A 13719-nucleotide genomic window follows, 5' to 3' on the forward strand; every position below is an offset into this window, starting at 1 on the left:
CCCATCTCCCATACCCAGTCAACGGTGTAGCTATGATCACGGGTGCTGTCTAAAACAGCTGCAGATATTCTTGGATTCTTTTTATCGGAAATTTAGAATAAGTATCAACAAAGCTGCTTTGAGGGGAGTGCTAGGTGAAAAGAAACGCTAGTATCCCTAAATCGTGTCATAAAAAGCATATTTGTTAGATATTTCTGTGATTTGTGAGCATTAACCGCTCTAGCTGGGTTTACAAGATGCGTATACAAGCACAGCAAGTATTTAGGACTCTCTACTACACCAACAAAACGTTTCAAACCTTCACTTCAAACATTGAAATTTATTTACAAATGCTTTATCGCACTTTATGGAAACAAAAATATTCTGCCTGAATTGTTCAAGTTGCGTGTTTTCAAATTGACCATCCACCTCGTCCACGGTCACCTCCAGTGTAAACCGCACCGAAATTAAAATTTTTTTCTGGGGCATTCAGTAACAACAAATCGTTTTTCCGTGAATTGTCTTATCTTGATGCCGGATTTTCTGTTTTTAGAGAATTATATGCACCGTGACAACTACTCAATTTATCGAGAGAGACTACTTCTGAAAAGAAAACTTTTAAACTTCTAAAAGACTTTGCTTCTTCTTTCGCCCCACGGCAAACTTTTGGAGAGATCTTCACTCAGCCGGGTTTTTTTACAGAGGTCTGGGCCGAGTATAATGACTGTGTAGATAGCCTGTCTTTTAACCTGTAAAACCGACAAACACAACAGAACGATTAGAAAGCAAAGGAGAATAAACTACATGAAATGCCGTTTCAATCTAGCGGGCGATTAACCGTTAATTAGTACTGGAAAGAAGTTTATGAAAACCACCCCCGTCATCACGTATGTTAATATGCAAAGAAAGAGAATGGATAGGAAAATGGAGAAAAAGCCTTGACGTTAAAGCCTAAATTTACTGTCATCTAAGAGTTAAGAGGAAGATTTATAATTCTATGTAACACGTTAAACGAAATACACTGTTATGAAACTAAGCCTAAAAATTACTAACTGTGCTGTAATGAGCTGTACCTTGAGCGGGTTGAAGGCTGACATAGTGCACCTCATGAATATGTCCCAGCACAAGTGCTTTGCTTTCGTGAACTGGACAATGTGGCGTAATCATTACATCATTGCTATGGGTTAGACTGCTGACCACACGAATGCACGTTTCATAGCAGTTTGCTGCGGCACACAGAATCACGTGATCACCCCAAGCGCCATCTTGTTCCATGTGTGTCAAGTAGTCAGTCCATGTTTGATATCCATGGACAAAGTGAAACAGATCTGTTCCATTCGGCTGTAAAAAAAATCAGTTAAAGAAACAAACTTAAAGAGGATTGTTGATAGGAACTTGAGCGCGCGGAGTACGAGTCATGGAGTAATATTTTTAAGAATGGTACGTGACAACCTTTAATTAGCATTTATTGTAGAACAGCAACAATTCGCAAACAGCAGAAAAACAACAGGAAAGATCCATCATTAAGAGAATAACAGGAGTTCTGTTTAGTGTTATCTGATAGATGTTTAGGAGAGGGCATTTTTTACACCAAAATATTCAAATGACTAAAACCGTAAAAGTCTGGTACTTCGGAGGCCACATTAAGTAACACATGATTCAACTGTAACAAACATCAGTGTGCAGCTTCTTGAATAATAAAATTATGCCGTGAACACTGGGATATGCTCTGGTGGTGTTGACCCGTTTTCACACTTAACCTTAAAAAGAACTGCAAGTCACAAACTCTGTTTGACATATTAACATCAGCTTACTAGGTTTGGATTACTTCTGAGGTACTGAACCAAGGTTCGTCTTAATGTGCCATGTGTGATTTTGATTCCTTTAACAATTTCCAGTTGTTCTGACAAGGCATAGAACATGCAATTTCCTAATCCTTGATTGTCAGATATCGTGAAGCCCTTGTCTGATGCAATATTCCTCAGCCCCAATGATAGATCTGTTCTGCTCTGAACTTTGCTTGCATCAAGTTGCATCTGCTTAAGTCCCTGGATGATTCGGTCAAAAGAACCTAGAAGGGACAAAAAGTTTTTTTAATCTAACAGCATGAAAGAAACGAAACAATTCCCCATCTTTACAGAGAAGTTTAGGGGTAAAAAAGGAAAAAAGGGCTTCAACCACTAATCAACCAGTGTATTGTCCAGCTACTGAGCCTTGAAATGATAAATTGTGACTTTTTATTTGCAAACGAATATACTAAAAGTCAAGAGAGAAGATGCAATGAGGAAAAATTTACGACAAGGTTTCCACTCTGACATATTTGCATAACTGGAAAAAGAACCCCAGCGCCGGTTGTTTAAACAAAGTTCACTGAGCCGTTTTTTGCCAAAACCGCGTTCTAAACTATATTAAATTTGTGGAAGGACATTTATTTAAATGAAAACCGCGGTTAGGGTTAGACCTCGTATAAATGAAGGATTAATCGCATTAATATATGATTACTTTATTATTGTGTAGGAAAACGACTACACTCTGAATAGCCGGTACAAATACACGTTTTGATAGCAACAGCATTTCAACTTGGGCTTCGTTTCGGGAAAAAACAAAGGAAACTGTGAATGAGTCGTGAATACATCGTGTTGGAATGAGTTTTGAAGACAATTAAATTCCAATGGGTAACTCCCTGATACAGTTGAAACTACTTGTATTTCTTTGAACTGCTGGGGTGATGTTGGTTGAATGGTCAGAATTCACATTTTAGCTATCGGTCAGTACAAAATACAGACTGTAAACCAGGTACGGATTCCAGACTGGGTGTAAACTGCAGACTGCAGACTGTAGATTGGGTACAGAAGGCAGACTGGAAATTTTGAAAACTGTTATTTCGTCTTAAACATGATAACATATATCATGTTACAACTTACTTGAGTGTCGCGCAATCGCCTCTTAGCAATCACTTTCACGATCATTTGTACTATTTCGGAATATTCCTTCCCCGTTTCCTCGCATATTTCTTTTTTTTTTTTTTTTAATAAAGTGGCCACTGAATTCGGGTTTTAAAAAAGCGGCCACAATCATTCTCAAATAGAATTTCAAGCCTTCGTATTGTCTTCTCATTTCGCGCGCGAGATGTCAGTACTGAAAAAAAAAAAAGACAGCTTTTGTATGTGGTACAAACTCTCCACCTTTTAAACCGATATGTGTATATTTTCATTTTTTTGACAAAAATGTGGACTTAGACCAAAAATGTTCCTTCCACTTGATATATTTTTAACGTTCAGGGGTGTACACACAATGATTTTTACGAATTAATGTTTGCATAGTTACCAAACAGATGAGAGGTAAAACCATCAGAAAAGTAAACAATTGGCCAGTCACGAAAACAACGCCTCGTTTTCCCCTATAAAAATTCGCCGGTTACTCATTTTAGCGATATATAAAGATGTAAATACTGACGGCTCGCAGTGAGAAGAATGAAGGCTTGAAATTGTATTTAAGAACGATTGTGGTCTGGACACTTTGTCAAAAACAAAATATACCGGCGAACAGCGAGGAATATTCCACAATAATCCAAATGATGGCTAAAGATGATCGCGGAAAAGCAATTGCATTAAGCGTCTTCACTCATAGTTACACCTTTAGTCTTTCAAAGAGCTTTGACTCGGTTACACATGTGCTAACTGCGACGAGTATTTTAATCAACATCGAAACTCCTCCGAAGAAAGGTCAGTCGAGTTAAATTTTAACGTCGCAGCATTCCTTCGGAAATGTAATAGAGGTGTTCCCGTCTAATTTCGGAAAGTCGTTATTAAATCGATTTGTTTACATCTGAGTGAGTGACACCTTTGCATATTCTGCCCCATCCTAATAGTCGACTAAAAAAGAACAAAAAAGAAAAACGCCCCAAGTCTTCCTGTTTTACGCAATTTATGTTTGCTTTCTGCTGAAATGGAATAAAAACTTCAATCGACTAAAACAAAAATTACACCAAGCCATCCGCCCAGATCAGAAAGTAGAAGAAAATCAAACTAGTGTATACATGTCTATGGATCATAACCGGAGAAAGTAGAGGTACAAAAATAACATATGTCTCTTCCGCAGTGCAAAATATTATCACAAGTGCCATTTTCAAAAAGCGTAGCAGGCCTGAAGTTGAAAGAAAAGAAAAGGAGAAATGTTGGATCTTCTTCAAACCTGTATGTTACTCTTTGGGGATGTCAATTGCCATGTGTTATAAATATTTTGTTACTCACTTGGAGTCAGTAATGAATCAACTGTTAGTTGTTCGGTTGGCGTATCCACATCTTCGCCCTCCTGAGTTCTGAATCTTAGGTCTTGTCTGTTGGAAGCTACAAAAGATAGAAAGAAACCTTTTTTCAATATCACACCAATCATTAAGAGGTAAAACAACTGATTACTATTCAGGTTAAACATATTTTTTTATCTGTAGGGTCCCAGCTTTCCATGATGCTTTACAAGGGACTGAAAGCCGAGTCGTCCCCAAAAACACTTTTTGAAGGATATTCAAAATATTCTCACCACGAACAAAGTCCCACATCTTCTCCACAAGAATGTCACACTGTTTCTCCCAGCTGAACTTCTCTTCATAGGAACTCCTCAGTTGCTGAATCTCATGGAGGCGGTCTGATCTTTCCTTCGCTCGGACACCAGCAATTGCCTTTGCCCACTCCTTAGGGTCCTCAGAATCCACAACAAATGATTTGCCTGATGGTACAGTGCACAATGCTTCACCAAATCCTGAGTTGCCACTGACAAGAATGGGAAGACCAGCAGACAAAGCTTCTAGTGCTGTCAGGCCGAATCCTTCTGTTCTAGAGGGCATCATGCAGAGATCAACTTCACAAAATGTTTCTTTCAATTCCTCTTTACTCTGCACGAACTTCCTCACAGTCAGCTTCCTTTTATCAATTCCACTTTTCAGTAAATTCGCTGCAGCCTCATCCTGTTTACCGTCAGCTGCACCCACGAAGATCAGATGGTAGGATCTGTCTTTCAGTTCAACTATTGCTCTGGCAGAGATATCGTAGCCCTTCAGGCTGAAGTCCTCTAGATCACCACGGCCAAACGTTAGAACCTTAAACTTGTCCATGTCAACTGCAGCTTGTTTTACGTCAGAAAACTCACTGAACGTGCTCGGCGTCAGTTGAATTATATCTTGGTGCTTCTCGCATGAGCGCAGGTAGGAAGAGTAAGCCTTTGTCAACTTTGGTCCAACTGCTACCACAGCATCTGCCAACTTACACAACTCCACTTCAGTTCTGTTCTTCTCATTTCCTTTAGAAATGGCCTCAGGATAGTCTTTGTACATTCCAAGTTCTTCAGGTGCAGTGTGCACTACCTGTATCCACGTGCAAAAGTGCGATTCTCTAATAAATTGAGCTTGTTTACCAAGCTTTGCTCCATGACCCAGTACTATGTCAATGGCCAGATCTCTTGGTGGGGCACTCAGCCAGTCAAGGGAGTCGGCATAACCCGGGCGTCTTTGTGCCTCTCTCAAGGATACATTGTGACTCGTTGCCATTCTCCTCTCTTCTTCAGAACAGGCAAACTGTGGAACAAGGAGAGTGACGTCCACTTGCGGATGTTTGGCGAAAAGAATGGCAAGCTGTCGGTTTATGGTGGACAAGCCTCCCATTGATGAACTCCACTCACTGCCCAGGAGAGTCACCTTCAATGCCGCGTCAGACTTCATTGGCTCAAATCAAACAACACAAAAATATATATGAAATACATATACGTTTCATAATTGTTGTTTGATTTATCATCTACGGGTTTATGTCGAATTAATTTGATGGCCTGCTCCCAGTTGGCTTGTTAGCTCAATTGGTAGAGCGCTGCACTAGTATCGCAGAGGTCAGTGGTTCGAATCCCGTACAGGCCTGAATTTTTTTTTTTTTTTTTTCTTTTCAGGTCTGATTTTCACTATTGCTTAAATAGTGCTTTACTGGGAAGGATCGTGCACATATACGATATAAATATGTGTTGGTCAATACTTAACCGAAGGAAGACAGAAAAGTATAAACTTCAAAAATAATTTCATCGTGATAGAGATTCTCTTACTAATATTTGAAACTGGATATAAACTATTACGGCTACCTTTCTCAACAAGTAAAATGGAGGAGAGAACTTCCAAAGATGAATCAGAGGCTAGAAATCTGTACTCGAAAAATCTTTTTCATCGATCATACCTGCCTTCTTCTTTTCAAGAACCATTTCCCCAATCCACAGGGAGGAAGTATTTTATCATCGATATCTCTTTTACATATTTCCGCTCGGCCTTCATTTGCATCAATGAGGTGGAAGCAGTCCTCGTGGGTGCACGTGGTTTTCACGTGGTCTGAGCATGCACGACTTGGTTCTTCTGCCCCTTGATGGCAGTAAGGACATGCAACACACAGCCTATACTGTAGTCCCCTCAGGTACGGCATCTCTTGTGACAGATTATGAAGGGTGTCTTCAAGAAATTCACGAACGACACTTGCTAGTTCGGCGGAGTTCTGTCCTACAACCTGATGACTCTGTGTTCTTTGTCTCAAGATTACCTTCACAACTCCTGTTTTGCATATAAGGACAAAATCATGAATATCTTTGCCAATGATGAACCATGCTCCATTTTGGTACAGGGTAGGTTGATGCGTGGGCCATGTCTTTGAACACCAACCAATGGATCGTGAGACGAGTTGTAAGAAGAGACCATGAGGAACAAAGCCATGGACAAACAGGAGATACAATGGACAGGGATCCGCTGACGACGGTTTCATCTTACAGAGTTTATCAGGTGATGACTTCAGCTGAGCTGGTACAAAGTACTTTACGTCAGTTGGGGAAACTGAGAACTTCGCGATCAAACCAAATCGCTCCATCAGGTCTAAGATGTCTTCTTTGATGATTCCTTGTCCAATAAAGCTGGAGAACACATGATCAACATGTTCCATGCTGAGGATGCCACTTCCTTCAAGTTCTTGCCAGTACTTAGCATTCAGGGGATTCTATAAAATGTATAAAAATTCAGCAATTCTGGATAAGGGAAGGCTACGTAATGTTCCTTTTGAACATTTCCCACATACATGTAAAACAACTGAAAAAAAAGTTTATTTCCATCAATTTACTGAAATGGTCGGATATTAAACCTGGGAAAATTTGTATCTTGGGTTGCTCAGAGGTGAATACGCCCCCTAGCACACGCGAAAAGAACTATTCAACTTTTTAAATACAATTATTACGAGCAGTAAGAAGTTAATCCAAGTCTCTAATTGTAAACAAAAAGGCTAAATTAATATATGACCTGAGAAGCAGCAAAAAGTAGGTGAAATGGGGTCAACAAATCATAGGATTATAACAATAAACAATAAAAAGACACATGTTCACAGTTTAAAAAGTCACAGTTTTTGCATTAGTTACTTCTTTCTTCGAAAAAACATCATGCTTAGTTTCCTGTTGTTCTAAATTATTGAACAACATTTTCCAAGTAAGGTAGCCTTTCTATAATGAAATTGACTTAAATATACCTGTTTATTGAAAGGTGGTATGGTTATCAGCTGCTTGAACAGATCAATCAGCCACTGAACCTTCAGTACAACTGTACTGTGGTGCTTGATTATCATCCCCAGGCCATGGTAAAAACTGATCATGGATTCAAACTCTTTTCCATTTTCCATGAAACAATCTTTTCTTGCATGGTGCTCAAGTTGTTGCAGATTTCTGTGATAAATCTGTTTGGCCACCAAAGCTTCAATCACCTTTTCAAACAAAAACCACCTAAAGGGAAACAGACTACTTAGAATGTATTATGGCATAAAATTAGGTATTGATTTCAGTCAGTCGTGTATGTATTTGTACTCTTCTAGTGTACATTCATATTTGGCCGTATGGTGTCTTCAACTTTCAGGAATAATCAACATGGTTATTTTTTGCGACAACGTCTCAACTCAGAAAACCCTGCCTTCTCAGATATCAATCACATCTTCTAATCTTTTATAATCATAACATTGTCTCCATGTCAAGGGTTAGAGTTTTTTGGTCTGTACTGAATAGACTGCTGTGTATTTGCACGATCTGATGTTTTAAGAGTTTTGATGAACTTTAAAGTACTGGAGGTGAGATAGTTTTGCATTGATATACATTTTCATGCATGTTGAGTTATGCTGAATATGCCGATTATATTGAAAGAAATTTCATTGCCGTCTATTTTGAATAAATTATTGATCCTGAAGTGCTTGAACCGGAGTTATTCCAAATAAATTGCGTTTTTCATTTACCTGACTGGTATTTTCTCACCCATATAAGGCTCCTGCCACAACACCTCCAGGATTGTGTTCTGTAATTCATTTATACCATCTACTTTTCCTTCTTGCCCTGCAGGATATATTTAGAAAAGGAATTCAAAGTATTAAGCAACACAGAAACATGTGCTGACAATGAGCATAATTTGTATTTTAATTGTGTGATTGCAGAGATTTTACAGCTGACAACATAGCTAAGATGATTAACTCTTCAAATCCCAATATTTTAAGCCTCTGTTCCTTACTCCAAACTTTGAAATTAATGGATCTGTCAGCAAAAAAGTATAGGACCTGGTATGGTGCCGCCTTAAACTAAGAAGAGTGCAGCTAATAAAAGAAAGAAAACCTAGCTTGCTTTCTTGCTTTCACTACAAGCCTTAACTCATTCTACGAGTCTTTTAAAATTTTATTGAAACACAACACAACCACTGAATGCTAGTCAGATAATATGAATGCTTGCCAACCAAATTGTAAAGTGTTTTTAAAACTGATAAATGTCAGATAACTGCATGTGTGTCCAGCACCCATTGAAGAAAATCCTGTGTTCTGATTGGCTACCCAAGCCAGTAGGATGGACTCGGGATCACACACTTTGATCCCATGCATCGAAAAAAGTGTGTGGAGGAGACTTGCAAAGTTTGTAACTTTTTGTCAGTATCCAGCCATTGTGACCTCACACTTGGGTCAATAATGCATATATACAGTCATCAATTACTTAAGAAACATATAACAAAGGATACAACATAAAGGCAAACATCTTACCCGTTTCATTCGTTTTTTTCTGCTTTCGACTCTTCTGAAAAAATTTCTTAATCAAGTTTAGTCTCTGTGATTTTGTATTGTCAATGCAGAATAGAGGCCTGACCACATGTCTCTCACATTCCATACCAGAAATTCTCTCCTTAATTTGTTTCTTTATTGCTGCAATGTCTTCAACTGGTTTGTCAGCATGTGTACCAACAATGAGCACTGGGGGACAGAGGTAGGGCAGCTTGTGTTGTGCATCATCATCTGTTTCATCGGTTCCCAAAGCAACACTATGTACTGTAGCCAACCATGAGAGCAAATTCTGCATGTTTGTTTCATTGTTAGGGTTTTCCAATTTCACATCGTTTCTCCCTTGTCTCACGCAGGGCTCAGCTGGGGCATCCAAAGGCTTGCTGAGATTGTGCACCAATATGTAGAGAGCCCGCTGTGATAAGAAGATCGGATGGCTAGCATAGTACAAGTGCTGCCCTGCAAAGTCCCACAAGTCCATTGTAACATACGGTTCCTCTGTGAGTAAAGCACTTTCAGTAGGTTTCCCCTGAGCATACTCCAACCACTGATGAACATGCTTCACAGTATCAGGTGGTTGAGAAACATCAATCATCATATCAGGCTCAGCTTGCACGTTTTCATCTTTACATTCAGTAGAATATTCATTGCCACTGTTTGGCAGAATATCTCTGAAACCTTCATTCTCCTCAACCTGAATGGAGAATTAAATAAACTATCATGCTCACTTAAGTATATATAATTATGTATTCAAAACTTGACATTATGAACAGGCTGCTAAATTGTAAATTATTATGATCACCTCAGTCTAGAATAATTTTAAGGGGGCAATTTTATAAAAAATTGTTGTACTGCTTTAGTGAGGGGGGTATAACAAGATAACTTGGTTTACCAACTGAGTTGAAGATGTAAATTGGCTACTGTAAAGAGTTCTGAGGCTGACATCTCAAGTTTAAGAGCCCTTAGACAGAGAGAAACTTTACTGCATATAGATTAAGACATTGAAGAGCAAATCCTCCCACCCTGGAGATAGTCAACTTAGACCAAGAAATGTTTGTTGAGACTGAAGTTACATAAGCATTAGCATAACATACATTCATTTTATGGCCAAAATGTAACAAGAGTTATGAAAACATTACATCAGAGAATAAAAAATAATTACGACTAAAAATTTATACATAATTGGAGGAAAAAATCTCAAGTTTCCTTTAAGTTAAGAGAAGACACCACTGGAAAAGCAATTGAAGATTGGAAAAATCAAAAGATACCGCTCATTTTTGTGGTAAAATTTTTGCATGTATGCCTTCATTCAAGATGTTTAAACAAAAATTACTTGAAAATCTTTTTTACCTGATGTCTAAATAAAATTTAGTCTCATCTAAACTTTTGTGAAAACATCAAAGAGAAATTGAGACTGTTTCAGACACAATTCTAAATGTAAGAAATTTAGAATTTTCGTAGAGAAAATAATTTTAAAAAATAGCAAGTTGTAATCCTATTCATTCTCTTTAAAAACAAATATTTCTCAAAAGGCTAATTCGGCTGCTTTCCTCCCTTCTCCTCCTTTTATAAAATTCTCAGCATTTTTTTTAAACTCTCAAACCTGCTTTGACTTGAAAACACCTTCAACTTCATCTTCTAATTTCAGTTCTCCTTCTTCGGTTCTCTCTTCCTTTAAAAATTGAGAAATATCTGCTCCACACATTCTGCCAACCACAATCTTTGCTACATCTTTTGAACATTCAACCAGTCCTGGCTTACTCTCCCTGGTCAACTGCCAGTTCTTGACAGCTTGGTCAACATCAATTTCACACTTTGAAGGATCCACTTCAATCCCCTCAGTACTCTGTTCTTTAGGGTCAAATGGAAGGCCTAAAAGACTCTTCTTCAGACTGGTTTTACCGGCGCGATCCTGACCAACCAGTATAACACGACCACGGTAAACTTGTACATATCCATCTTTTAAAGCCTCTTCATAAGCCAACTGTGCTCTTTGTCTATCCACATGGTCTAATTAAATTGAAAAGTCATCATGATTGAGCCAAAGGAAAAAGGCTAATCAGAAGAAGTTGCAATTATTATAAAAACCCTAAAGGAAAAGCAATTTCTGTTTTCAAAAGTTTCAAACACAATCTGAAAAAGGCCTGATAATTAAGTCAATTTAATTACATGTCCTTCATGCATAAAGTTAGAAACTATGCTAGTATATACATGTAAAAATCTTTGCATTGTTGAGTTAGGTAAACACATACACAATGACTATTATAAACTGACTCAATGAAATGAAACATTAAGAGTAAATTGATTTTAACGTGACTGATCAAACTAAACAAAGGCAATAATTGATGTCGATTCTGCCAAATGGTGTTTGGAAAACAGAAAGAAAAATCACATTCCCATAACGTAGCAATTGATAGATTCTAAAATATTACAAGGACAGCATAAATTATGGTGTAACAATTATCAGAATTACTCCTGACCAGTTAAGACAAAAGTTTTATTCTCAATAACCTAAACTCTCGTTTTAAAATCATATCAGTCCATAAATTCTGTATGATAAGCTAAATGTTGTTACATTCCTAATAACTTCCAATAAAATAAAGCAAAAATTATGGAGTTACAACTTACAGTACTACATTCCTGGATGAGAAATGATTTGTAATAAACTTAATTCTTCCTTTTAAAATTAAAATCAAATAAACAGAAAGCAAAAATTACAACAGCAATTCCTACAACTGTGAAATAATTTGCAATAAACTTCTTAAATTCCAATCAACTACTAGAAAGAAAAAATTACAACTTACAATAATCCCTTACTGTAAAATGATTTGTAATAAACTTAATCACTCCTCAATTCCCTCTCAAATTATAGTACACTGTAGTTCAACTTAAATTTCAATGTCAGCCAATTCGTTAAAATAAACCTTTCAAAATATAACTAAAACTTCCAGTACAAATGTCATGTATTTCTAAAGTGATGCAACCTTTGTTCGATCATACAGTATAACTGTGACAGCATTTACTTCATTATTCTTCTCACGATTTATTATAAAACTATTGTCAGCTGCCTGTAATTATCAGTAATAAGCAGCATAACCACTTGCAAGTCAACCATTAGAACCAATTTAGTAAATAATGCACATGTAACAACATTAATGTGAAGAGGAATTTCCTTTACTCACCTGGGACAACTGAATACACCTCAAGAATCTTATCCTTTAGCTCCATAACACTTCTTATTCCTTCAACTGTAAAAGGATTCCCTCTCACATCCAAATATCTGAGTTTCCTCAGCTGTTTTATAGCTGGACTCAACACAGTCAACTGGTTGTTATTCAGCTCCAGTCTCCTCAGCTCCACCATCTCCCCAATACCATCAGGGATGCTAGTTAGTTTGTTATGTGAGATGTCCAGCACTGTGAGTTTCTTCAGCTGTTTTATAGCTGGACTCAACACAGTCAACTGAATGCCACTCAGCCACAGTACCTCCAGCTCCACCATCTCCCCAATACCATCAGGGATGATGTTTAGATTGTTATGTGAGATGTTCAGCCATCTGAGTTTCTTCAGCTGTTTTATAGCTGGACTCAACACAGTCAACTGGTTGTGATTCAGGTCCTGGTCCTCCAGCTCCACCATCTCCCCAATAGCATCAGGGAGGATGGTTAGATTGTTATGTGAGATGCTCAGCCATCTGAGTTTTTTCAGCTGTTTTATAGCTGGACTCAACACAGTCAACTGGTTGTAACTCAGTCCCAGTATCTCCAGCTTTACCATCTCCCCAATACCATCAGGGATGGTGGTTAGATTGTTATGTGAGATGTTCAGCCATCTGAGTTTTTTCAGCTGTTTTATAGCTGGACTCAACACAGTCAACTGGTTGTGATTCAGGTCCAGGTCCTCCAGCTCCACCATCTCCCCAATACCATCAGGGATGCTGGTTAGATTGTTATGTGAGATGTCCAGCAGTCTGAGTTTCTTCAGCTGTTTTATAGCTGGACTCAACACAGTCAACTGGTTGCCATTCAGCTGCAGTCTCTTCAGCTCCACCATCTCCCCAATACCATCAGGGATGGTGGTTAGATTGTTAAATGAGATGTCCAGCTCTCTGAGTTTTTTCAGCTGTGTCAAACTTGTAGGGAATATAGACAGCTGGTTTGTACTCATATCAAGTACCACAAGATTGTTTAGTTTTCTGATACTTTCAGGTATTGTTGTAAGTTCATTCTCTAACAGGTTAAGTTCTTCCAACTCAGTCAATTCAAACAAAGCTGCAGGCAATTCATGCAAACTTTCGCCACTGAGTTTTAAACTCTTTCCTCCCAAAGATGTTAACATCTTTCTTCTTAACTCTTCTTGAGAAAGAAATTCCATTTCATTCATGGGAAACTGTCACAACAAAAATAAAAGCTGTCATTAAAGGTGAGTAACTTAAACTAACTTGCTTTGGCATTATAATCATTGAACCAAAAATGGAAAAAATGAGGTTTATAATTTAACTTCTACTAAACCAAACTAATGACTTATATTTTATTCCTCTAAGTACAATCTTTGGAAGCCATCCACCCTTCAGTGTTCTTTTAAACACTCTGAGTAAACACTGCTTATTTGTAAGAGCTCTAGTTATTTATTTTCATGTCAGACATTTTGACTTAAGTCT

General features: G+C 37.9%; 1 protein-coding gene across 1 annotated transcript; it reads right to left on the bottom strand.

Annotated features, from left to right (window-relative positions):
* Nucleotides 1-299: 299 nt before the first annotated feature.
* On the bottom strand, nt 300-13438 carry LOC148740404 (uncharacterized). The gene is made up of 11 exons (XM_088750446.1): nt 12242-13438; nt 10663-11069; nt 9045-9753; nt 8259-8355; nt 7509-7758; nt 6189-6989; nt 4519-5695; nt 4233-4328; nt 1794-2050; nt 1053-1320; nt 300-728 (listed from the first exon to the last, which is right to left on the bottom strand). The coding sequence occupies exons 1-11, from the start codon at nt 13431-13433 to the stop codon at nt 724-726; spliced, it is 5259 nt and encodes a 1752-aa protein (XP_088606572.1). The 5' UTR covers nt 13434-13438; the 3' UTR covers nt 300-723.
* Nucleotides 13439-13719: the final 281 nt, after the last annotated feature.

Source organism: Stylophora pistillata, chromosome 2, assembly GCF_964205215.1.
Source record: "Stylophora pistillata chromosome 2, jaStyPist1.2, whole genome shotgun sequence".
NCBI classification, from domain to species: domain Eukaryota; kingdom Metazoa; phylum Cnidaria; class Anthozoa; order Scleractinia; family Pocilloporidae; genus Stylophora; species Stylophora pistillata.